This window comes from Cibotium barometz, chromosome 22 (genome assembly GCF_041138505.1).
Source record: "Cibotium barometz isolate CiBa-2024 chromosome 22, ASM4113850v1, whole genome shotgun sequence".
In the NCBI taxonomy this organism is placed as follows: Eukaryota; Viridiplantae; Streptophyta; class Polypodiopsida; order Cyatheales; family Cibotiaceae; genus Cibotium; species Cibotium barometz.
In genome coordinates, this window is record NC_141067.1 from 29,216,177 (window position 1) to 29,242,511 (window position 26,335).

At 40.3% G+C, this 26,335-nt stretch overlaps 1 protein-coding gene across 2 annotated transcripts; it reads right to left on the bottom strand.

The window, feature by feature from the left end:
• Positions 1-673: 673 nt before the first annotated feature.
• On the bottom strand, positions 674-7,627 carry LOC147626512 (auxin response factor 1-like). 2 transcript variants are annotated; one of them, XR_015268609.1, is made up of 14 exons: positions 7,534-7,627; positions 7,325-7,428; positions 7,146-7,241; positions 6,965-7,024; positions 6,716-6,874; positions 6,507-6,591; positions 6,331-6,421; positions 5,957-6,118; positions 5,475-5,594; positions 5,105-5,346; positions 4,027-4,904; positions 3,728-3,918; positions 3,012-3,581; positions 674-1,019 (listed from the first exon to the last, which is right to left on the bottom strand). XR_015268609.1 is itself a non-coding variant. In XM_086816593.1 (13 exons), the coding sequence occupies exons 1-13, from the start codon at positions 7,601-7,603 to the stop codon at positions 3,443-3,445; spliced, it is 2,397 nt and encodes a 798-aa protein (XP_086672719.1). In that variant the 5' UTR covers positions 7,604-7,627; the 3' UTR covers positions 2,927-3,442. The 2 variants fall into 2 exon arrangements, 1 of the variants encoding a protein (XP_086672719.1); XM_086816593.1 differs by lacking the exon at positions 674-1,019 and having other exon boundaries at positions 2,927-3,581.
• Positions 7,628-26,335: the final 18,708 nt, after the last annotated feature.

Genomic DNA, 26,335 nt, shown 5'->3' on the forward strand with positions numbered 1-26,335 from the left:
GGATGGTATTACATTAAATGGATGTAAAATTTGACCTTTTGAAAGGATATATTTACGAGGATATGTATATGGAATAACCGCCATGCTATGTTCCATCAGTAGTTTCCACATAAAGTATGTAGGTTCAAGACATTGCTTGAAACAAGGATATAGAACTTGATTTGATGAGGTTAGTAGGTATTCGTTGAGCAGCATTGAAACGAGGACTTAGAACTTGGTTTGACAAGATTAGCAAGTACTTGTTGACCAATGCTGATTTTTCACTCTATGTGAATAAGAGTGATGTGGAAATTATAGTTTTGGATGATTATGTGGATGACTGAATATCATTATTGAGAAAAATAAAGCTAAATTTATAGACATACAATGCTTACTTATGCCAAGGTGTGAGATGAAGGATTTAGGGGTGCTGAAACAATCATCGCGCATGGAAGTACTTAAGGCAAAGCATGGCATATGGATGTTGAAAAGGAAATGTTAGATTGATATGTTGGAAAAATGAAAGATAACAAGTTGTAATCCAATGAGCACTCCATTGGAGCAAAATCTAAAATCACGCGTCGTTGGAGGATGCGCTTGATCTACATGACTATTACTTTGCTAAATTTGAGTTATATTGTCGATCTAGCTAGTTAGTTTACGCACATTCCATGGAAGTGATATTTCTTGGTCATAGACAAAGCATGGCATATCGATGTTGCAAAGGCATTTGGGATTTACAAGTTGGCATATCGATGTTGGCAAAATATGGCATGACAAGTTGTAAGCAAGTGAGCACTCTACTAGAAAGTCTAAATTTAAAGATTGATGAGGATGAGTTGTCCTGTTATGTATTGAAAGATAGAAGAAAGCTTGTTCTACATGACTTGTAGATTTGAGGTATGTTGTTGGTCTAGTTCGTTAGTTTATACAAAAGCCCCAACCAAAACTGAAAAAGAAACCACTCGAAGATCTTCTATTTGTAATACTTCCTGCCCAATCTTCTGCATGTGTAAAATCATGAACCTCAAACTCACCACCTGTCCCATAAAATAAACAAAAGTGAGTAGTGCCTTTGATATATCCCTGAGTGCATTTCAATGCATCAAGAAGTGTTTTACAATTACTTCGAGTTCCCAAAAGCAACCAACCATTTTTTTATCAAGCATAGAAGCTGAATTAAAAGGGACTTCTATGGCTATGTGTGAAGTGGTTTGTTTAGAAACTACTTACAGACATGGATGTCTCATGGGATGGTGTTATGACCTTAATGTGTGATAACATTAGGAATGAGCTTCTAGTTTATCATACAGAGACCAAACATATCAAGGTCCATTATCACTTTATTTGAGAGAAGGTGATGGTGGGCGACAAACTTGTGTGTACAAATAATTAGGTTACACATCTTTACTTTGAGTAAATGAAGCATCCTATCAAATTATGGGTGATTAGTTTGATAGGTGGGAGATATAGACTTTACTTGTTTGCACATAAACAAGATGCAAACATCTTTACTAAGCCTTTTAATAAAGAGAAATTTGAGCACTTCTGAAGCAGACTAGCAAATTATGAGTTGTATTGAGCTTGCTAGAAATCCAGTTTATCATACCAATACCAAACATATTGAGATCCATTATCACTTTATCCAAGAGAAGTACATGGTGGGAGACATAGACTAAGCAAGCTTCTTTACTAAGCCTCTTAGTAATAAAGAGAAATTTGAATAGTTCTGAAGCAGACTACCAAATTATGGGTGATTAGTTTCCAATCATATTTATGATTGTTTTTCTGCTTGACATATAGAGCGTTAATGAGCGACTTATGATGAGTGGTTACACATAGAAGACAGCATGAATGGGCTTGGGCTATTTTTGGAGATGCCATCTATACTGGGAATTTTTGGTAGTGCTGAATTGAGAGCAAGAGATGAATGGCCAATGGGCATGTATAGTCTAGTGGTAGAATGGTTGGATCCCATTATGGGGGCCCAGGTTTGATGCCAATGAGTAGAGGTTGGTTGTGAGCCGATGGAGTAATCCACCTTCCCACTAACGAATAGCAAGAGATGAATCCCCTATAATTTTGCGTAGAGATCTGAGCACTTCTATGGGGATGCTAATACACTAGAATAAAGCCTTCTTTATTTTCCATGTTGTGGGGTTGATCACTTTGTAGTGCCTTCTCTTGTTCTTTGGTGGCAAGGGCTTATTTCTCCATCCGTACACCCTTTCCATACACCTTTGAGCAACAAGAGGGCCTCCCAACCTTCCTACAGTTGCTACTACTTTCATCAAGGAAGTGTGACATTGTCGGATACACTACATTAGCCATTAGAGAGAGAGAGAGAAAGAGAGAGATTGTTGGATTTACTACGTCTGGACAATGACTCAAATCTAAAAGGCACTACTCTCTCTCTTTCTCTCAGAGTCTCTGTCTCTCTCTCTCTCCCTACAGTTGCTACTACTTTCATCAAGGAAGTGTGACATTGTCGGATACACTACATAAGCCATTTGAGCGAGAGACAGAGAGAGATTGTTGGATTCACTACATCTGGACAATGACTCAAATCTAAAAGGCACTGCTCTCTCTCTTTCTCACTGTGTCTCTCTCTCTCCCTACAGTTGCTACTACTTTCATGAAGTGTGACATTGTCGAGCCATTTGAGAGAGAGAGAGAGAGAGAGAGAGAGAGAGAGAGACATTGTTGGATTCTCTACATCTGCACCATGACTCGAATCTAAAAGGCACTGCTCTCTCTCTTTCTCTCTCACTGTCTCTCTCTTTCTCTCTCACTGTTTCTCTGTGTCTCTCTCACTGTCTCTCTGTCTCTCTCTCTCGTTCTCTCTCACTGTCTCTCTGTGTCTCTCTCTCTCCCTCTACAAACCCCACACAGGCAGCAAGCGGTGAACTTTTCCAAGCAAGAACCCTCAAGCAACATTCAGGGAATATTAGGGCACGAAGGCAAACCGTTCTTCCATGCGAGTTTACAAAACAGAGCAAAGACAGAGTTCAGAGAGTTTTTCATATGGACACCTGCAGAGGGACTGCAACCCACAAAATACAACCTGCCTTGCAGGGCCTCCAAAATTTGGGAAGCTGTAGTGCACTCGTTCATTCCCTCCCTTTTCATGTGTATTGTCATAGTACAAACGTCAGAACCCAAAGGAGATTTGAAAAACTAAAACCGAGCAGGGATGAGAAAGAGAAGCTCCTCCTCCTCCCCACGCCTTGCAGGCTATCGTGTACGCAGAGAGAAGGATAGCGGCAGACAAAATGCAGTTAGCTTTTTTCGCCTGCAAAACCCACCATCATGGCCAGATGAAGCTTAAGAGAGTGTGAGCAAAATGTTCAAAAAAGTTGAAGAAGAGGGACGGCGGGGGCAAGGGCAGGTGTACCGCCTTCCCACTCTTCTGCAGCTAGCTACACAGCATGCTGCTTGCAAAAGCAAAAGCCTTGCAACATGATCATCCTGGTAGAGCAGGCACATGATGGTCCACAGTCTTGGAGGCTTCCCTCGAAGTGGGCTTATCACCTCCATGGCCAGCACTGTTGACTTCTTCCGGGCTTATAATATATAACTTCTTAACCATGCCACAAAATTCCCTGCATACCACATGAGACTCGGAACATCAGAGCCCAGCCCAGAACTCTAATTGGACTATTTCATGTGACCCTAGCATGTATGAAACAGAAAAAAAAAACCATAACAGAATATCATGAAATGGCTCTGTATAATGTAATGGGCTTACGGCCACGGGTCATCTCCAACTTTCATGGTGTCCCCTTCATTGTCCCTATAGGCCACTTGCCATCCCTTTTCGGGGTCTGTAAGCTCTCCCTCCATGTGGAACATGGCTTCCAGCTCTTCCAGGAGGCTGCTGTAGCTTTCAAATCTGGTCAAGTCTATCCCCCGCCCAACCATGCTTCCTTTCTTGATGACCTGCAAGAGCACAGAGCAGCAGCACAAAAACCATCATGATGGATACAAAGGGAGGCCACTAATAAATCCGAAGAGGCAATTGAATGGACTGAATCAAGTGGCTGGTACCTTGGTGCGGCTCCTCGTGGAATGGTTGCTACGAGATTCCACTGCATTTTGGTCCAGCCTTTCCTGCTCAGAGGTGGCATCTGACTTAACAACCTTCGGGACTTCAGGTTCTGTGGCTTGAGCATGAGGCTGCTGGAACACAACCTCATCCTTGAGGTTGTCTCCCTCACTTCCTGCACCCGGTAGATTGATATGTTTATTTGTTTTAGCAAGAGCAGAACTGTCGGTTAAAGAAATTCCAAAGAGCTTGCAACCACTCTCAGCAACTACTGGAGGAGCAGCAGCAGCAGAAATAGTAACAGCAGCCTTCTCTAGCTTGACATTATCCCATAATGGAAAAGAGGGAACATTGGGATATGAGAGAGGATGATGATGATGATGCTGCTGCTGCTGCACCAATAGTGGTGGAGGGGGAACATTGCCTGTCACAAGGGATTTCTCTTGTCGAGCTGGAGTGTTTGGAGAGGCATGGTGCGGCAGTAACGACATGAGCCAACTGGAAGGAACGTCGTTTGAAGGTGGTGGCCAAGCAGATCCCTGAATAAGGCCATGGCTGAGGCCGTGGCCTAAGCCACTATGTACACTGGGTGATGTCACAGAAAGCTTCAGATCAGATTCAGAAGGTGAGACAAAGGGGGTGTAGAAAGTTGTCTTGGGGCTGGGTAACTGCAGAGACGACCCCCCAGAAGCACCGAGATGCTGTTGCTGCTGCTGAATATGAACATGGTGGTGGGGGTGATGGGTTTCTTGCATGCTGGAGTTAGTATGGGGGGAGCTCCTCCAAAGAGAGCTAATTCCCATGTTCCGGGGTTCTTGACCTTGCAAGACCCGCGGAAGCTTGGGGGCATATGTGCATTCTAGTGATGCCTTGTTGGAGCCTGGAAAACAGATGAGCAATTTGTTAGATTAAAACTTCCAGACAAACTACAACCATCAGATAGAAACAAGTACTTGGGCTGGCATTGTTCTAAAAACAGTCCAGGCATAACCATCCCATGGTTCAAAGCCCATGCATGCTACATGTATCTATGACATCAACTACAAGAACACGATTACAAATAAATCAAAGACCCCTTACCAAGGCTCGAAAGCTCTATTCCGGTGGAAGCAGAAGGGGAGGGGCGGAAACGCTTGCTCCGCACTGGTGGAGGTGTGTTCACAACTGGAGAAGAAACACAGAGCTCAATCTCCCATGGGGAAACTCTATCCTGCCGCTCATTGTTGATTATCTCATCCCAATTCACCTTCAAGGAACGCCATTTGGAGTTTGTCCAGCTTGAGGCATCCAAGTCTTCAATCCCCGTTATGGTACCCGCATAGCTTCACATGTAGAAATGAGCATATTTAAAGAATCACACAGTGCACAAAGACGAAAACATCAGAGGGTAATTTTCGGAGAGCAGACGCCCCACAGAGAGAGAGAGAGAGAGAGAGAGAGAGAGAGATACCTCCTGTCAGATGCATCATCTGTCTCGAATCGCATCTTAAACCTCATTCCAACCGATAAGCTTACAGACATGGCTTTTGCGAATTTCTCCACAGGGACCAGGAATGCAGAGAGGCTCACCCTGCACACACCAACACATCACTCGCGGCCAAGACACACAGAAAACAAACCATCAGATGGGGTATCATGGAAAAAATTAGGCACTTCAAATGGCAAAAAGTAGGCACATGACAGGGTAAGGAAGCAGAAATGCTGCATGAAAAGCTTTGATGCAACTTTGCAAGACAGAAGAATGGACTGTCTGCCATGGGGCGGAAGTAAAAGTGAGAGAAAACTTAAGGGAAAACCCTTAAACGAGGGCTAGATAGATAGATGGATACCGCTTTATGTATACTTTAATGCAACATCACATGCCCACCAAGGCGGGTTTTCGCCATGTGCATGATGAGGGCTTTAAAAAAACACACGGAACCCAATACTTGCCTTGGTTTGTAGAAGACAGAGAACATGGTTCGAGTCCCTAAGGCATGGCTTGCTGTGGCCACCACGCCCATGTGCATGCTGTGGCTGGACATAACAGCCTGTTGGGCGGTTTGCTGGCGCTTAGCCCGCCGGATACCCACCCTCAGCTCTCCATTCTCGCCCCTACATCAGCCCACAAGGCAGCGTTATCAAAGACTTTCGACACATTTTTACCACTAAAGAAAGGTGACCCCCACGACGACAAGTTGGACGCCAAATTTGACCATTTCCGGCGCCTCCCCGCACGACGGAGAAGTTCCCGTCGCCCAGAATGCACGCTTTCGGAGGGATACATCGACAGAAAACCCATAACATTCCTCCATCGAAACCCATACCGTAGAAATATCACAGCATCCCCCGCCGACAGCCTCTTGTGGCTCACAAAGACGCTCCATCCCGTCGTTAGCAAGTGCCTTCGCGGATGGCCTGAAATTGTCACAGAAAACCGCTCGGGAACTTGGCGGAAAAATCGCTAACTTGCCGGGAAGATTATTAATTGTCCAGGGCTTACCGCGGTAAGTGTGTCGGAACTTCCACACGTTGCCGTGAAGGTCCTTCGCCTCCAGATCTTGGCTTGGGGGGTCTTGGGTCATGTCCTGCAGAAAAAAAAACAAAATGGAGTGATGAGGAGTCGCGGAAAAAACAGAAATACAGACGAAGTGAAGGATGCAGAAATTGTCGAAGTCGGAGACGGAGTGACGGAAAGTATCCACACTGTACCAGTGGCGGGAGGATTTCTTCAGCGTGCTTTCTGAGTACAGAGAAGCCGCCGTGAGTGCTAGTGTCGGATGCGGTAAGAATCTTCGTGAAGAGTCGGACGGAGCTTTTCGGCTGAGCAGGCACAGGTTCTTGCTGTTTGTCGTCCGGCGAATCGCCGCCCTGCGAGTAGAGAATAAAGTCGGCCATGAGCAAAAACTCAACCGGACCTACGAAAGAGGAAGGCGAGGGCAAAGGGAGCGGAGCTCTCACATCGGGCATCTCAGGTAGCAGGGAAATCTGGGCATAAACTTCGTCCGTATCTACTTCAGCCTGCAAACGACGACAAACACTGTCAAATTCCGGTAGCAGAGTCGCTGCTCTGGAGGGTGATGGAACAGACGACAGAGAAGACGCCGGAAGGCGACGGAAGACGCTAGAGTTAGAAAATTACGCTGAGTACTCGATTGACAACACGGCAAAGTATTTGAGAGGCCAGGCCAGAGTTCGGAAGCTGGTGGCAGCTCCCCTGAAGCGTTGAAGCAGCAACCTGTTGTGAAGAACGAAGAAATGTGAAGACCATGGATTCATCCTACAGATCCTGCCTAGCCCTAACCACCCTAGCCTGCTCACCTGCTCCATGTGGCCCTGCGGGAAGTACCAGACCCTCTCTCCCTGCTGCGGTACGAAGACCAGAGGCCCTGCGCACGCCTGCCATAGCTCCTCCAAATGATCTCCTGCGACACCACCACAGTACAAAAAAGGTTCAAATCCCCGCCATGAATCTACAGTTGAAATCTCTCTCGCCCCCTTTCCTCTGCACCTCTCGCCTCCTCTCACACCTGTGTGATTGTTGCTTCCCGCGGCACTGTAAGGCGCGCTGTTGCTGCCGCGAGGAGAGAATGGCAGCATCCTGCTGCTGGCAATGGCGTTCCCTGCAGCGGCAGCAGGGAGACCAGAAGCGCCTTCCGAGCTCAAAGGGCGACAGATATTGGGAGCTCCAAAGCCTTGTTTGAAGTAAGCCATGGCCGATCAAGCAAGAAAAGGGAAAGCAGGAAGAAAGGGAGGGAAATGAAGGGGGAGGCGATGAAGAGAGGAGAAACTATTTGCCAAACAAGTTCCACTCAAGACCCATGGTGGCGCAGGAGCTTTAAGGCGATGGCGGAGATGAGGAGGCGACGGAGACGTGGGTGATGGCTATGGCGGAGATAGGAAAGCTCTGGCTATGGCGAGGAAGCAAAAGTAGGCACACAGGACAGTGAGTCAAAGTGGGCGAAGAGCAAGTGATCATTATCGGGGGAGATTAGCCCAACCGCTAGCTGCCGGTCAGGGGCCGGTTTCCCCTGTCTACCCGTCCCCCGGCAACCGCATATTTCCAACATGATTAGCCACTCCTCTTAAACCTCGCAATTTAACATTAATCTCCCCACTAATCATTGCGCTTCTATCCCCACATTAGTATATTTTTCTACTTTTTCACGTTAAACCATATAATTAAATAGAAAGTCATTTTTTGTCCCCTTTTAACCAATTTTCTTCTCTTTCGTTAAATTCGCCCCCCTTTGCTTTTTGCTCCCCCCTTCCCCCTCATCTCCACCATCATCACCCCCACCACCCCAAACCCTATCCCATTTGGACCTTCATTTGATAACCTTTTTTTATATACCCTAATCATTTTCATAGTGTTATTTATACTTTTTTTTCCTCCTAAGCCTCTCCATTTAGACCATTTGTTAATCATAACATATATGTATTCTTAATCATAATCATATATATTTAGTTGCTTGTTTGCTTCCTAGCCAGCCACCAAGACCCACTAACTCCGAGAAAGCATTCCTCTTTAACCTTCCTCACACTCTCACACATTCCCAGTGCTGTGCCCTTCATATTTGGCATGCCCCCCCTAGGTTATAGCACCACCCGAATTCCATATCTCGAGAAGCAACACAGTAGTTTCTCCTTGCCAAACAATTAGCAAAACAACCTACTCTAGTCTCTCCATGCTCTTCTATTCAACTTACCCTTGCTTTTGCTTCCTAGCCATAATCCGCACTGGTTAAGAGTTTCTCTCTCTATCCATCTATTTCAATTGAACTTTCAATTCAACAATATAAAAAGTTGCATTCTCTCTTGGGCACACATAGCCATGCACCATGGTCTCCATACATCGACGAGTTTATACTTCCATATCTACTTATGCATATTCCACAAGTTTTGAGAATGGTATAAGGCATGGCTTCCTTTATGATCTTCCTAAAGCTTTTGTATACTACTTCATTTTACAACATGCATTCACAAGTTTGTGTAATCAAAATATCATTTACCCTAAAGCGCATGCATGTAGTCTACTCTAGCATGTGTACCTCATAAAAGAATCTTGTAAATAATGTGTTTTTACATATGTTCTTGATATACTCAACATATTTGGGTAGTATATCCTATTTATACATGTCTTCATGTAAAACACTCATGCTTGTACATACATGCCCACAAATGTGTGTTTTAATACATACATATATATGTGTATGTGTGTACGCACACGCATTTATGCAAATGTATGTGCAGTTATATCTATACACGTTATGTAATTTATGAAGGGATATAAATACATACATGCATGCTCATGTAATTTATGAAGGGATATAAATGCATACATGCATGTAGGTTATCTTTATGTGTATGTACATATGCATGTCATATATAATGATTTTGTATGTGTGTATAGTATAGTACACTTATGTCTAAAGTGCATTCCATGTATATATGAACAAAACCATTATCTCTCTCTCTCTCTATCTATCTCTCTCTCTCTCACACACACACACACCTCTTCTATGATCATGATTTCCTTTTAAACCATGTGAAATTATAAATTTATAAAAAAACAATTTTAGTGAAGGTTTATCTGTACACATTCACATAGCTTGAAGACCAACATTGTCCTTTGGGACTTTCCAAAAGTTTGCACTTTCAAGCTCATAAAGCATTTTTATAGAAAGAAAATAGATTGAAGGTTTCAGCACATGAAGGAAATTATGAGCCTTAAACTTGAGTAAAGCCCTTTGTAGCAAATATACATGCACCTTAAAATTTGCAAAAATGCCAAACAATATGGCATGATTGTGGGAATTTTTCTAGGTGTACACTAGAGGAAGCCTTGAAAAATATTGATGTCACATAAATTGAATTTCTTTATCATCCATGCATGCTTAACCCTTTTTTAATCCAAGCTACAACCTATTTAGAGTGTGATACTTTGTATTATGTGTGGCTAACTAAAATGTAGTATAGGTTACAAGTAAATCATGCATGATGATAGGCTTGAATTATATCTAAATGATGATAAAAAATCTCATTATAAAGAGGAAGACTCTACTTGAAATCATTTCTTAGAGTGATTTTACATAAACTCTTCCTTGAAATTGTTGGCCATGTTTTTACATCTAAATGATGATAAAGAGGAAGACTCTACTAATCATTTCTTAGTGATTTTACATAAACTCTTCCTTGAAATTGTTGGCCATGTTTTTACATCTAAATGATGATAAAAATTCTCATTATAAAGAGGAAGACTCTACTAATCATTTCTTAGTGATTTTACATTTTGACATAAACTCTTCCTTGAAATTGTTGGCCATGTTTTATGCGCACCCTGACATCACAAAATAAATACATTGTTTGTTGACATGTATATGTGATTTACAACATCACATATAGTATGCAAATATTCAAGATTATATAAGTGCACCTCACAATTCCTTCGTTGGACACATCCCACCTCTCTCCATACCCACCATCTCTTTTACCTTAATTGATGTCTAGAATTTTTCATTATACTTATATAATTATAATCACATTTTTCAACTTTTAGGGCATCCAATTTACTAGCACATGAAAATAAAACATGATAATACACTTGGAGCTTGTCATGACACAATTCCATCAATTTAGATCTTGATTAATTTAACACTTAGTGGGTTCATGTTACTTTGTTTATCAAAGTTGGCAAGTTGAAGAGAGCTTATGATCTTCTACGTTATTTAATTTAGTACACCAACTAGTCCACTTGGAACTTAAAAAAATGTCTTGATAATTGGTAAGAATTTATTTAAATATGCACCAAATTCATCCTAATGATGTTGATATAATGTAAAATGTAACATCATTGCTTATAGTATCTCAGAATACACGTTTACAAATCGTCACATAGGAAAATATTCCAAATAATTTACAAGACATTATGAAATCCATAAAATATTCATAATAATAAAAGCATACCACTTTATGTTATAATGTGTCATACACGGATGTTTGATATCATCTGATCTTGAGTGACACCAATCCTTTCAACTTTTGCATCATCTACATCAACGCATATAACAACATCCTCAATACTAAAATATTGTATGTAAAGAGGTGCTATCACAATGTCTTTGCATACTTAGAAAGGAAGCTCTAGGTGTAGTCAATGTCACAAGCACAATTTGCAAGAGCACAACAATTACGTAAATTACAAACACTATGAGTCAACCTTTGTGAAAAAGGTAGTAAAAAGTTCATAATATGAGGAAACCGAATTTAAAAGATATAATTTTTTTTGCTTTAAGTCGTACTTCCCATTAAACATGAGCACCTTTATGAGAATTGGGGTTGGAAACAAGGGGGGGGGGGAGAGAGAGAGAGAGAGAGAGAGAGAGAGAGAGAGAGAGAGAGAGAGAGAGAGAGAGAGAGAGAGAGGTTTGATATATGAACTTAGATAGAAAGAAAGATTTTTTGTGATTCCATTACAGATTGTTTTGTGATTCCATTAAGTTTTGGATAACATTGTACAAATATTCAACATATATCATGAATTATAAAAACACATCTTGTTGAACAAAAGTTTCTTTTTGAAGTTTGTAAGGTCAGTTCAAGTTTATAGCACTAGCAACAAAGAAGAAGCTTTACACCTTTATGCTTATTTGAAGAATTAAAATGGATTATATTAAATGGCTCTAAATTATTGATGTGAAAAGTATAAAAAATGGAGAAGATGCCCTAGTCAATTACATAAACTAAAGATAATCTTATAAAAATCTATGCTTGTTTATGAATATCTTCCACAAACTTGTTTGCTTTATAATTTATATGTCCATCATGTAAGAATTGACAACTTCTCATGCTTATCATGTGAGAGATCAAGGCATGTAAACAAAAATGTACATTATCCATACAGTCTTTCCTAACGCATGACCCAATCCACAAATTTCAAAAGGGTCGTTATAAGATGAAGGTAGGCTATCATAAGCCTTTGCAAGTTACTTTTTGTTGAGTAACATTAAGTCTACATTTTAGTTAAGTTGTATGCTTCCATAGCTAACTATGCAAGCACTAATTAACTTACTGTCCCCTTATTTTGATTGAATTAAATTTACATGACATTTAAGTTCCATTGAATATTACAAAAGACAAGGGTAAAGGATTGCAAGGAAAAACTAATGCACAAGTTTACCACACAACGAATGTGTGGTTTGTTGAGCTCTTGCCTAGGCAAAGCATAAGGAAAGTGGCATCAAATATAATTGAGCTGTGGGTATGGGCAATTATTTAAGTAGAGGAGTTGTTCGACAAAGATGTAACTCCTCATGAAGGCATGGATAGTGTTGATAAGGAAAGGAGAGGTCATGTCAAAGGTATGACACAAACATGAGTGTGGTGGCTATTATATAATGCTTGAAAATATTACTTTTACTTTACAACTTTTCACATCCCACTTAACTTGTTGTTAGCTAGATGAATAAATCATGCTACAATGATAGCGACTAACCCAATTGCTTGTTAATTTTTACCTTTACATGAAATAGTATATAATTTTTTAAAGTATGTTCTCATTTAAAAAATAAAAAGTACCATTGTGATAAAAATGTAATATTCACTCTTTTAGCAAGGGAGTTTACAAATGATCTCTTAAATCAATGCACAACTAATTGAAGAGCATAAAATTGCATCATTTGAAACTAGGCTTGCTTACAATTAGAGTGCATGTTGATGCAAAAAACATAAATAAGAATCCCACACACACTCTTTTCACCTAGGAAGCTTTAGATGGAAATGGATTCTTTAAGTTTTTCAAAGGAAAATAGAGATGTATAAGAAATTTTGCATTATCTTTGCATTCAAAGAAAACCTTAGGGCAATTAAGAAGTCATATAACCACGTGCAAGAAGACATGTATTTAAAATATCTATGTTTTTACAATATTTACACAATTGTTTACCTCCCTCCTGCATGTATACATGTTTACATTTTGAATTTCAAACCCCTATTAATTACATTAAAAAACTATTTGTTTAGTCCCCTACTACACTGGCATGTAAGTCCCTCAGTTTAAAAAATCTCTCTCCATTAGCTATCATGCTATGCGTATACATAAGGTCACCCCCCATGCAAAGAACATCCACCTAAAAATGTGTGTAAATGTTTATGGATAGAGGTTTTCATCTTGTGGTGATTTTATTTGAATTATCATTAAAATATCATTATGCTTTGTGGAGTATGCTAGAAAACTTAGAACTTTTGTAGCATGAAAACTACCCTCAAACTCAATGTATAGCCTCAGATAATGTTACCTAAAAATCTTTCGAGACTAAGAAAGGAGGAAATTCATGTTTTAAAACTGCATTCTCCAAGAAAATTCATGTTTAAAAGGGCAAGAGTGGAACCAAGAAAAATCATGTTTTAAAAGTGTAGGGTTTTCTTATGAGTTTAAAAGAGCGAGTAAATTGACATGAAAATGTTGTGAGTTATAGCACTTGAAAATAAAAAGTTCACGAGATCTTTGATTTGAATCTTTATTTTTATGAGGTATTAAAAGAGAATTATGGTCTTTTTAATGATAGGCCAAGTCATTTAAGAATCCTCTTAACAATTCAATTCTTGAAATTTCTTTTTTCTCTAGTGCATCGCTTTTTTCTCTATTTCTTCACTTTTTAATGTATCACAGCTCTTTATTTCTGTGGGATAGCAATCACATTGTGCAATGTGATTGCAAAACTACAAATCATTATGCTTGCTTGGAAGACCCTTTTTAAGGGCATGAGATCTACAACAAGCGCCAACAAGTGTATACATGAGTTCTAGGAGATGGCGAAACTAGTGGAGGAGCTGAGTGCATGCATCAATTCTAGGAGATGGCGAAACTAGTGGAGCTGTAGTATTTGGATGGCCACTGGACTACTCCTTTGGGTGGTATATGTCAAAAGACCTTCCTATGGATAATGATGATACGGATGGAGAAGTCACTCCTAGGTGTGACTAAGGTGCCTATGAGGTGGTGTCTATGAGGATGGCTAATGTGGTGTGGATGGTACACAAGCTAGCCTTCTCCATGTGTGAGGGTCTATCTTTTCTAGGTAGATAAGGGTGTACTGGACTTCTACATGGCCTGCATGGAGATGGAGAGCCTACATTAAGAGTCATGTGCCCAATCTAAAATGGCAAACCTCCTACCCAAATTGGCATTCACTATAATGCATGGCTTTCAGATGGGCAACCAAGTACTACTGGCGATACTAGGTCTACCTCAATGGCATGAAAGCATCCTACACCACCAGTGAATGACCATGCATGAGAATCATGTTCAAGCATGTATTGCACAAACAAGATTAGTGCATTATCAATCAACATGGACACGTGTTCTTCCAAGTCCACAAAGTTTGCATTGAAATACAATATATTATGAGAATCTAATTACCCAAATCAAACTCACTGTAATGACTGGCTTTCAGATGGATAACCAAAGTCCTAGTGCAATGCTAGTTCTACCTCAATGGCATGAAAGCATCGTCAACTAGGAGCTAATGATCATGCATGAGAATCGTGTCCAAACATGTATTGCACAAACAACATTAATGCACTATCAATCAACATGGACACACCGATAACCTTTGGATTCTGAGTTGTAGCCAACCAAAATATGATGCTTGGATTTTTCCAAGTACACAAAGTTTTCATTGAAATATAATGTTCATATTATGAAAATGTAATTACACAAATCAAACTCACAAATCTATTACAACAAGTACTTTGTTTACAAGTACAAGAATATTCTTCTAAGGAAGGGTTTTGTAATTTCTGAAGAGAGAGTGTGCTAACTCTCTACCCATATATGAAGGTATATATATATATATATATATATATACACGTACGTATGTATACATATATATGTGTGTGTGTGTGTGTGTGTGTGTATATATATATATATACACATATATGTGTGTGTGTGTATATATATATATATATTTATATATGTGTGTGTGTATGTGTATATATATATATATGTGTGTGTGTGTGTGTGTGTGTGTATATATATATATATATAGGTACGTACGTACGTATGTATACATACATATATAGATACTTACATACATACATACATAATATGTATGCATGCATGCATGCATACATACATACATATGTAGGTAGGTAGGGAGGTACGTACGTACGTATATATATATATATATATTTATGTATGTATGTATATTATACATGAACGCACTTTTACTATCTATTAGTGAAATTTGCATATTAGGAAGCTCTGAAATCATGAAACGAAGCACCACTTGCAGATTACAAAATCTAAGATTACACAGCACTGAAGTTAAATCGCTGAATTGACGTCACTGACTGTGCATTTCCAATTGATTCAGCGTTGGTGTGTTGCTATGATGACCCCGCGGAGGCCTGTGTCGGCTCTTTAGTTGCTTCTGCTTTGGTGTTGCGATGATGAGCCCGTGGAGCCCTGTGTGTGCTCGCTGGCATAGAGGCACTATGCACGATAGCCGCCCTGCATAGCTTTTCGTTGAAATGACACGGGTGTGCTGCAAAGCCAACGGAAGGGCTAGCTGGAGCTGCTGGGTTGTCACCAACGAGAGGCCGACGCCAAACAAAACGTAGAACTATGCCGCCGCCTTTGGTTTCACTCGTTGGGCTGCGTTTTTCTGCTCGCAGCTATGGCGGCTTGTTGAGAATAACGGTTGCAGGATCAGCAAGTCAAGGTGGGATGATGGCTAAGGCAAGTACGCTGAGAGCATGGAGGGCTGCGCCTCGAAAGCGTCGTAAGGCGACGTGAGGCAATGGATAGACTGGTCGGCGATCTACAGGGTTTCGTGGAGCATGGCGTAAGGCGAGGTGTGCTTGACGGAAGTGGCTCCTTGTGCTGGCGTTTTACGATTTGCGCTGCGTTTTGTCGTGAGCTGGTGGGCGGCGATCGACGGAGCTCCTGTAGGTTGGCAGCCCCATTACGGGGTTGGCAATTCACACGTTGTGCCAACGAAGTGAGTCCGGACGGAGTCGAGAGTCCAGTCCACAAACGTGTTCACACGGAGTATGTGGACGCTGCACTTCAGTGACTCTTGTGTGCTTGCCAAGTGGTACTAGGCAGGTAGACTTCATGAGAGTTCTGTTCCACCTATCCATAATTCCACCTTCATAAAGGTTTTGTAATGGTTAAATTCCTTGCAATTGATAGAGGGCTTAATGCCCTTGATAGAAAAGCAAAGGGAAAAGACTCCTACATTTGAAAGAAAAATCAAAGGAAGAAGCTAAGACAATCATGGAGAGCATCATGAAGTTCTCCACCTCCTCTTAGGACCACCACCTCCAACCTTCTGCCTCACCTACCCTCCTCTACTACCTTTTTGCTCTCACCACTTCCTCCCTCATCCTCCTACTAATGCTTAATCAAGTTAACTTCCACCTTAGAGACTCCTTTCCTATTTCCTTTTAGCCACCGTCTCCTTGAAACTCCACTTCTTTCTTCATTCCCCCTCTCCCCCCTCTTCCTCCCTCACCACCTCCTTTCCTATTTCCTTTTAGCCACCGTCTCCTTGAAACTCCACTTCTTTCTTCATTCCCCCTCTCCCCCCTCTTCCTCCCTTCCTCACCCCACCACCTCCTTGTTCCAACATTTCCTCCAAATCCTTCTTCTCCCCCTTAACCAAAGGACCATGCCTCTAACTAGCACCCATCTTCATAAGGTTCATACTAGTTGGGGGCCTTGTTAGAGCCCCGTTTGTTCAAGTGCTCCTTCCTCATTCCACCTTCATAAGGTTCATGTCTTAGTATGCTTCCACCTTCCTTCATAAGGTTCATAATAGTGGGATGCCTTAGAATCAGGCTTAGAATGCTTCCACCTTCATAAATTTTCATACTAGTGGGAGGTGTTGGAGTCTCCAATTCCTCTTCATGGTGATTCGGGGGGGTCGCCTAGGTAACCATTGTACCATATTGGTGGGTTGGTATCATGGGTGAGACCACTTAATATTGACGACTCAGTGTTATTGGTATATGTATTTAGGACCATGCTAGTGTTATTAATATTATGGGTGATCTCTAATAGCATGTTTAATATTGAGCTAGTAAGCTAATGTATACATGTGTTTGTGCTAGTGTATTATTAAATATCCAACTAGTTTATTATTAGCGTATATGTGTGTGCCTACCTTGTGTATAATATTGAGCTAGTGAGCTAATGTATGTGTTTGTGCTAGTGTATTATTAAATATCCAACTAGTTTATTATTAGTGTATATGTGTGTGCCTACCTTGTGTTATCATGTCAGGATTGATTATGCCATGATTATGGATTGGCATCGTGGATGAGACTACTTAATATTAATGACTCTGTGTTATTGGTATAGGGACATGCTAGTGCTATTAATGTTATGGGTGATCTAGAGCTATGTTAAATATTGAGCTAGTGAGCTAGTGTATTATTGGTGTATGTGTTTATGCTCGTGTATTATTAAATATTTAGCTAGTGTATTATTGGTGTATACATGTGTGTGTCTATTTTGTATTATCACACCATCAAGTCTCTATCTACCAGCTTTCCATCAACTCACTGCATCACAATGAGCTAACACATGGTTGATAAGCTGCCACATGGCGGATAAGTCTTTGTAATCAACAATTCAGGTCCAGTTCGATCAATGATCCCAACTTTTACAATCACTCAATTCCTGATTCATAAATAAATCATGGGATGATTCAGCATGAATCAATCTTGCAATTTAGGTCCAATTTGATTGGTGATCCAACTTTTACAATCGCCAGATTCCTATGTAAATCATGGGATTCAGCACGATTCAATCATGCGATTCAGGACCAGTTTAATCGGTGATATAACTTCTTCAATCGCGTGATTCAACTTCGTTAATCGTCGATCTAACTTCTTCAATCGCCCGATTCATCTTCATCAATCGGCTAATGGATCTTCTATGTGCTTTGTTCAAATAGGTGCCCCACTAAAGCTTTGAAAACCATCACTCCTTATGAAGCTTGGTTCAACAAAAAACCTAAGGTTGAACATCTGCATGTTTTTGGTTATTTAGCATATGCACATGTACCATCTCAGATCTGAACTAAGCTTGATGTGACGAGGTAGTGAAATGCATTTTTATTAGCTATAGTGCAAAAAGCAAAGGTTAGTGTCTCTACAACCATCTTAATAAGAAGATTATTGTTTAGTAGGGACGTACTTTTGCATAGGATTCGGTCTATCCAATATGGAATTCAATAAACATACCTATGTTGATTCCCTGAACATGTTTGATTATTTGTTTCCAATGCCAGTGTCTATTAATATCCAATTTTGCCTTTTGATTCCTCATTTGTGCAAGGGGGGAATGCTCAAGAAAGTAATGCACCAACTTCTAATCAGCTAGAAGTACAGTAAATTTTGAAAGATCAAATCAGTGTGTGTAGGCTGTCGTCTAGGTTTATGTCTAAATGGGTTAGAAGCACCTTGTAGGATAGCAAATTGTTTGATTATTTGCAATGTAGAACTAGATCCAATACTAAAACCATCTCTAGCAGATATTTTTGAGTTTTCATTTCTTAGTTCTCTACATGATGTAGAGGACCCTAAGTCTTTTGAAGATGCTCAAGAAGATCTAAATTGGGTTAAAGCCATGAAGGATGAAATTTAAGCTATTTAGAAAAATGGTACTTGGGATTTAGTGGATCTACCATGGCAAGGAACAAAATCACTTATGCTAGTGATGATGGCACAAAGTGCGTTAGCATTGTGCCTCTTCCAAAAGAATTGTAGCATCTAGTGGAAGCGTGTTCGTGCTGTTGTTGTGGAGACGAGGGTTCCCACTGGTTTTGCATCCATTCCAAGAATAGTTTCTAGAAGCCCATAAGAGTCTAGAGAATGACATTGATTTTTAATTTTTAGAGAGTAGTTTGTCCTACCATGATACTAAGTAGGTCTACAAAGTTAAGAGAAAGGCAGATGGATCCATTGACAGATTCAAAGCTAGACTTGTTGTAAAAGGTTATGCCGAGTAGAAGGGATTGATTATGATGAAGCTTTTTCCCCCACTTCTCATATAACCACTATCAAATTTGTTATTGCTTTGGTAGTCCACACACCATGGATGAAAATAGAAAGCAGTTTATATGTCAAAAAGGACAAGCAAGATTTTCTTGTTGTCATTCTCTATGTTGATGACATGAGATATTTAAAAAAAAAGAGATGAGATCAAGATATTAAAAAAAAAGAAAAAGAAAAAAGAGATGAGATCAAGTGTGCTAGCAATCACGATGTATTCCATGGAAAAGAAAAAGAAAAAAGAGATGAGATCAAGTGTGCTAGCAATCACGATGCATTCCATGGAAGATTATGATGTTTAGGTCTAGAGTTTGGTAGTTCATGAGGGAATGTCAGATCTCATCCCTTTATGTTGATTCAGGGATGCCTGGGTGACCATTGTACCATGTTGATGGGCTGGTATCATGAGTGAGACCACTTAATACCACAACAACTTAGTATTATTGGCATATTTATTTGGAGCCACATGCTAGTGTTATTAGTATACGAGTGTTATTGGCATATTTATTTGGAGCCACATGCTAGTGTTATTAGTATATGAGTGATCTTTATATTAAATATTGATCTACTGTATTATTGGTTTATGCCTATTTTACATTGTCATATTGGGACTTATTGAATGGATTCCAATCAAGTGTGGTAACTGACATGGTTGACGTTTGTGAAATAGGTGATGAGCAATATGATGGCATCAACTAAGGTTCTACATTAATGATGGTCTATATGTAAACACACACTATGGTGTTATACGGAGTATTATTTTAGTTGGCCACATTATTATTTTGGTTGACCACCCATTTTGTATGGTTGGAGCATCCATTTAAAAGCTTACATGTGTTAGTCATTTATTTATGCAAAAACCTTATATGTATGGACATAAAGTTAATTATGTAAAGGGAAGCCCAATTTTGACAAGGAAAGCTATTATTGGCTTCCTGGGCTAATTTTTTAAGTATAATTTCGAATACCCACATGAGAAGAGAGTGCCTCTCAAGTCAAGGGGGGCTGCTCACAATGTTCTTTGTCTTGTGCTTTTTTGTTCATACTTTGTCTTGGGTTGTTTACTTTTTTAATGTCAATTACTCAAGCTATGGTTGTAGACATTTATGGTTGATTAGGCTATGGTTATAGACATGTAGACATGTATGGTTGATTAAGCTATGGTTGTAGACATGTAGACATGTATGGTTGATTGAGCTATGGTTGTAGACATGGATGGTTGATTAAGCTATGGTTTTAGACATGTATGTGGTTGATTAACCCCTTGGCCAAGATCCTGTCACTCCTCCTCCATGGATGGTTGATTAAGCTATGGTTTTAGACATGTATGTGGTTGATTAACCCCTTGTCCAAGATCCTGTCACTCCTCCTCCACCACCTGCTTGGGACCTCCTCCTACCTCACCCTTGTCCAAGATCCTGTCACTCCTCCTCCACCACCTACTTGGGACCTCCTCCTACCTCACCCACCTGCTTGGGACCTCCTCCTACCTCACCCACCTGCTTGGGACCTCCTCCTACCTCACCCTTCCTCCTCCCTTTTGCTCTTACCACTTTATCCCTTGTCCTTCTAATGATGCTTAATCAAGCTCACTTCCACCTTAGAGGCTCCTTTGCTACTCCCTTTAAACCTCCTCCTTTGAAGCACAACCTCACTTCCACCTTAGAGGCTCCTTTGCTACTCCCTTTAAACCTCCTCCTTTGAAGCACAACCTCCTTGAAACTGCACTTCTGCCCCCTCCTTGTTAAATAACCTCCTCCTACCTCACCCTTCCTCCTCCCTTTTGCTCTTACCACTTTATCCCTTGTCCTTCTAATGATGCTTAATCAAGCTCACTTCCACCTTAGAGGCTCCTTTGCTACTCCCTTTAAACCTCCTCCTTTGAAGCACAACCTCACTTCCACCTTAGAGGCTCCTTTGCTACTCCCTTTAAACCTCCTCCTTTGAAGCACAACCTCCTTGAAACTGCACTTCTGCCCCCTCCTTGTTAAATATTTAATGCAGGAATAAACAAGTGCTAGGTGGTTGTATAAACTAGCACCGTATTATGTGTAAGCTTAGGCTTTAAATAAAATAGCTCCAATGTGTGTGTGTGAACAGTCCAAGTGTGTGTGTGTGTGTGAGTTCTTTTGTGTGGGAAACAACCTCTTTGAAGGATATTATGTACGCAATGATGTGTGGCAAAGTGACACCTATTAGGGACACTTGGCATCATGTTTGACATATGCCATATGTGGTGGCAACATATGCTCCACCTTTGTAAAGGGGGGTCTCTCCTATAAAAAGGATAAATATTACAATACAATTATGCTTTCCCGAACTAATGTGTATTTCCCTTAATCCCCTTGTTAAACCTCTCTTAGTGTGCTAATTGTCTTGCTTATCACCATCACTATCTCTCTCCCATTAGTTGTACTCTCGCCTTTTATGCATCAAACTAACAATTGGTATCAAAGCTACGCACCTATCTTCTGCCTCTCTAGCCTTGTCAAATGGCTATGTGCCATTCGTGTGTGCTGCACCTTCTTGAGCTTGTGCTTTTTCTACCCTAGTTTTTCCATGATTAACTACCTATCTTTGCTCAGCCTTGTCACTAGTGCACATCGCCCAACCTGCTGCCCCGCTCAACTCAGTTGGCACCCTATCACACATAGGCCGGTGGTGCCACTAGTCAACTCAACTCAGCTCCACCTAGCCCCCAAGAGGGGGATGGGAGGGGGGGAAGAGTCATGGTAAAACATAAGAGCCTACTATCATGGTATAAATCTATGGACAGATTGGTATATATATATTATATGAAAGTATAGATACCTTGGGAAAATCTTTGAAAATGTCTATTTTGTATGCAGACATGTGTATTTTTGGTAATTTTATCTTCATGACACACTCAAAGTTAGTGGTTGTGGGTTTTTTTTTTAATTGCCTCAAATTTTCCTAGCCCCATTGGGATTTAAAAAAGGGCCCTATATTTTTCCTTGTGGCTATACTGCTTAAGTGTAAATTTTCATATTTCAACACTCCAAATGGCCACCATGGTGGCGCCATACAAAACAAGAATGTGGGAAATAATGTTTAGGAATTTTTCCATTTTATTTACTAAGAAAACCATTCAAATGTTTATATTCGCCCTAATATGTGTGCTAATAGTGTGCTAAGCACATCAAAAACTCAAACTAGGCATGCTATTTCAACTCACACATAAGGACATTACAAAGTAGTTAATTTTTTTAAAAATTCTTCTGAATCAAAATGTTTTTTTCAAAAGTATGAAATTTTATATAAGTGCACAATTTTTTTCCCCAAAAGTGCAAAATTTGATACACTAGAGAGATTCCTTATACATGTTCAATTTGAGTATAAACATGACCATATTCGGATGAGATTTGAAATTCTTCTAGGATTATAGGCATGTGGGCCTCACTTGCCAAAACCAAGACAACTAGTGCAATCTTCCATTTGGCATTTAAGGCCGAGAGTCCAAATGGTCTTAACTTTCTCAAAGCTAACCCCAATAATATGGTTCATTTCTAATCTAGGGAATATGTTAAAATTATAACTTTTATAGCCTAATTAAGTTGCTATCATTTGATTTTCTTGGTGAGCTTAGCACACTAACGAAGAATATATGATGTTTATAAGTATTAAAAACTAAAGAATGGTGAGCTTCCAAACACCATTTTTGGTTTTAAAAAATGAAAACTAGAAAAACTCCTCATTTTCTCTTGGAAGCTCTCCAGAGAAGCTCAACAAAAAATCACACCCCAAAAATGTGAGGTAAATTTTTTCTGTTGTGTAATGTCTTATCTAATTATAGAAAACTTTTTAGAGTTGTCTTGTCCAAACAAAAAAGCTCACCATTTTGTCTTGGAAGCTCACTAAAAAGATCACCAAAAAAGCACACCCCAGAATGTGGTGAGATTTTACAATTGTGGAGTGTCTTATCCAACTATAGATAGAGTTCACCTAAGCCAAACTAAATGAAGCTTTTGCCAAATCACCTCCAACTTCAACAACGAGCTATGATGCTCGCAAATCTTGAAGTTGATATGTACTTTTTCATTTGCATATTATAGAGTGATCATTTTATTGATAGAAAAGGCAAGAAGTGATTTTCAATAGCCTTTTGCCTACAAATGTTATATTTTTAGCTAGTGGTTATTCTTGCAAGAAGAGTATATCACAAATGTGGACACTGGTTATTCTTCCAAGAAGAGTAGATGACAAATTTGGCATGGCTTGTTGAGACCATTGGTGGCAAGCATTACATCATCATGGGACATGTTCACACGAACTAGCTACTAGTGGTGGTGTGATGCTCAAAATTATGTTCACTAGTGGTGGAATGGGCCAAATAAAGAGTCATAGCTACCCACGCTGTGGTGATTGAACATGAACTAAGTCAAATTCCCCATTGGGACTTGCAAAACTTGATTATAATAGTCAAACAATTTAGTTAGATTATGAGTAATCCATTTGTATGACCACCAAACATATTGTTGCACCCTAGTTGGCACTTTTGTCAAAATGACATAGACCTCTAATTCAAATTTTCCTATGCAAACTAAAATCAGGTGTTAAAAATAATGTTTGTGTAAACAAGCCCTATGTGCTTGTAATTGCTAACTAGTGCTTGCAAAAAATAATGGATTTAATGTTATGTCAAAGTTTCAACACTACTAAAATGCCTCAAACCACTTTATATAGAAGTTCCTAAAACTACATAAAACACTCATTTAACCTTCAAAACTGGCCAAGCACTTATTCTATCATGTTGTATGTCCATAGTTATTGCTTTCTTAGAATTGTGAATTTAACCATGTGAAACAAGATTGAGCATCCGATTGCAAAAATGAGTGCATTGTCAAGATTGTGCAAATAGCATTGTGAACATGGTCTTTTCAAGGGTGGAAATCAAATTACATTGGCCTTCTAAAATCTTGTGGTGGATGTTGACTGCCTGCACATGATTCATTGTAACTTGAAGATCTAAATGCTAGTTTTGCAGATTTTAATATTTCTAAGGTGGTTTGGGATAAATGGCCCACTGTGGTCAAGAAAGAGGGTTAAAGAAAAGTGAAGCTTCTTTTTCCACCACTTAAGAGCCGTGCCTCATTTAGTATTGCTAGTTTTTTTTTTCTTTGGGGAAATAGTCCTATATCTAGCTTGCACTGTATGCACACTTAAACCTCCAAGTGCTTTATGTACGGTGGATGGAACTTCTTAACTATTCACAATAAACTACAAATTTGAGCTTAAAAGTACAAAATTTTGGGTGGGACATGGGAGCCCTTCAATAACCTAATCCTACTATTTTGTTTCTTTTTCTAGAAGTCTGTGTATGAGACAATATAACATGCCCTAAAGCTTCTACTTGGAAATTTTCCTTAATGCCCTCAACCATCTAGTGGGTGATAGTTGTATTGGGATTTTATGGAAGAGTATTATTAGATCTTTAAAGCCAACGAAGTGCCAAAAAAAGCACTCTATAAAACTTCATGAAGCTATACATGCACTCTGACATCATTGATGGAGCTTGCAAGGGAAGCGTAGGTACTTGTTCTATCATGTTGTATGCTTGTGGTTAATGCTTTGATGGGATTTGGGATTGTGATTTTAACCATGTGAATCAAAACTGAGAATATGATTGCTTGTCAAGATCGTTCTTGTCAACATGTTAAATTTGTGTCAAATAATAGTTATTTGCAAGATGAAATGGCAGGCAATGATGTATTTGGGATGCTTTCCACATGAGGTAATTGTTTTTTTTTGGGGGGGAGGGGGAGTATTATGCACATATAAGCTTAATTACTGACCAACAGCACGTAGCCTAGTGGTAAAGGTCTCGAAGTCCCGAGGCATGAACTTGGACTCGGCCTGATGGTATCATTGTAAAATAGGGTGGGGGAAGGGCCCACCCACTAGTGCATGCTGCAGAAACCCTTCCACACCCCCACCCCTGCTCCCCAAAGAAGAAGAAGAAGAAGAAGCTTAATGTATACTATATATAAAAGAGGTTGAAGTCTCTTTTGACACGTGTCATCAAAGAATGCAAAGTGGGGGGGGGTGGACAGAGAATGGGGGGGAGAGAGAGAGGGGGCGGGGGAGGGCCGAAAGAGAGAGAGAAAGAAAGAAAGAAAGATTTTATTAACGTCTTCCAAAAGACCGAACTCGGTCTATGAGACAAATCGGTGTACCTGTATGGGGTATCCTCTGTCATCCCAACAAAATGAAAAAGTTCTGAACTAAAAAGCTGAATCTGGGTGTGCAATAAGTACAATGAGTGGGGGAGGGGATGGACCTCTACTACTAGGAGAATGCAAAATCATGATATGCAACCTAGCTAGCTCCATCATGTACCATACTGGGGGTGTAAAATGGTATACATCAATGAAGGGGGTGTCCACAGCTCCCTGAACAACATGCCTGGGTCTGCTCTGAAGCGAGCCAGTCGCTCCGCACCCTCTCTGTGAAACTGAGCTCTGATCTTTGTCATCTCTGTGAAACTGAGCTCTGATCTCTGTCATCTCTGTGAAACTGAGCTCTGATCTTTGTCATCTCTGTGAAACTGAGCTCTGATCTCTGTCATCTCTCTCTGGTATAGGCGTGGTGTCCGAAAGCCAAGTGTCCTCTGTCTCATGCGAGCTTTGAGTGTCTCTGCTCTCTGGAGAGTAATTCCCTGCCGTGTAGGGGCTGGGAGTGGGATGGATCTCTGAAAAAATGTAGTAATCTGTATCTGTCGTCCCCCCTCTGGAGCTGTCTGAGAGAGAGAGAGGTGTCAACCCCGTCAGAAAAACGGGAAGAGCCAACTTGTATATATAAAGGAGACTAAAGTCTCTTTTGACGTGTCATCAAAGAATGCAACGTGGAGAGAGAGAGAGAGAGAGAGAGAGAGACGCTTAACGTCGACTTTATTGATCTAGAGAGACAAATCGACGTCAAGAGAGAGAGACAGGTCAACCCCGTAGAGACGGCGGGTGAGAGCCGACTTGTTCCTTATAATTCTTTAATTGAAGCTTTAGGACATGTTATAATGTTTTGACACTTGTCTCATTAAAGCCTATCATACACACTCGTAAATATACCATGGTGACTGGTCCATCAACCATGTGAAGTGCGTGATTTGGTGCTTGCAAAACTTGATGGTGCCAAGGTGCTACACTGTACAGTGCTACACTAAAACTCGTGAACAAGATTTGATAGGGAAAGTTGCAAGTTGGCTTCACACCTGCCTTGACCGCGGCGGGCCAGCGCGAGGTATGGCCGTTACAG

What these genes read in the sequence shown, in the direction of transcription:
- LOC147626512 (XM_086816593.1), bottom strand. Translation starts at nt 7,603, where the DNA reads ATGCTGCCATTCTCTCCTCGCGGCAGCAACAGCGCGCCTTACAGTGCC. An exon ending in GGGAAGCAACAATCACACAG is followed by an intron (nt 7,429 to 7,533) that starts GTGTGAGAGGAG and finishes GTGGTGTCGCAG; the next exon opens with GAGATCATTTGGAGGAGCTA. An exon ending in AATAGAGCTTTCGAGCCTTG is followed by an intron (nt 4,905 to 5,104) that starts GTAAGGGGTCTT and finishes TCTGTTTTCCAG; the next exon opens with GCTCCAACAAGGCATCACTA.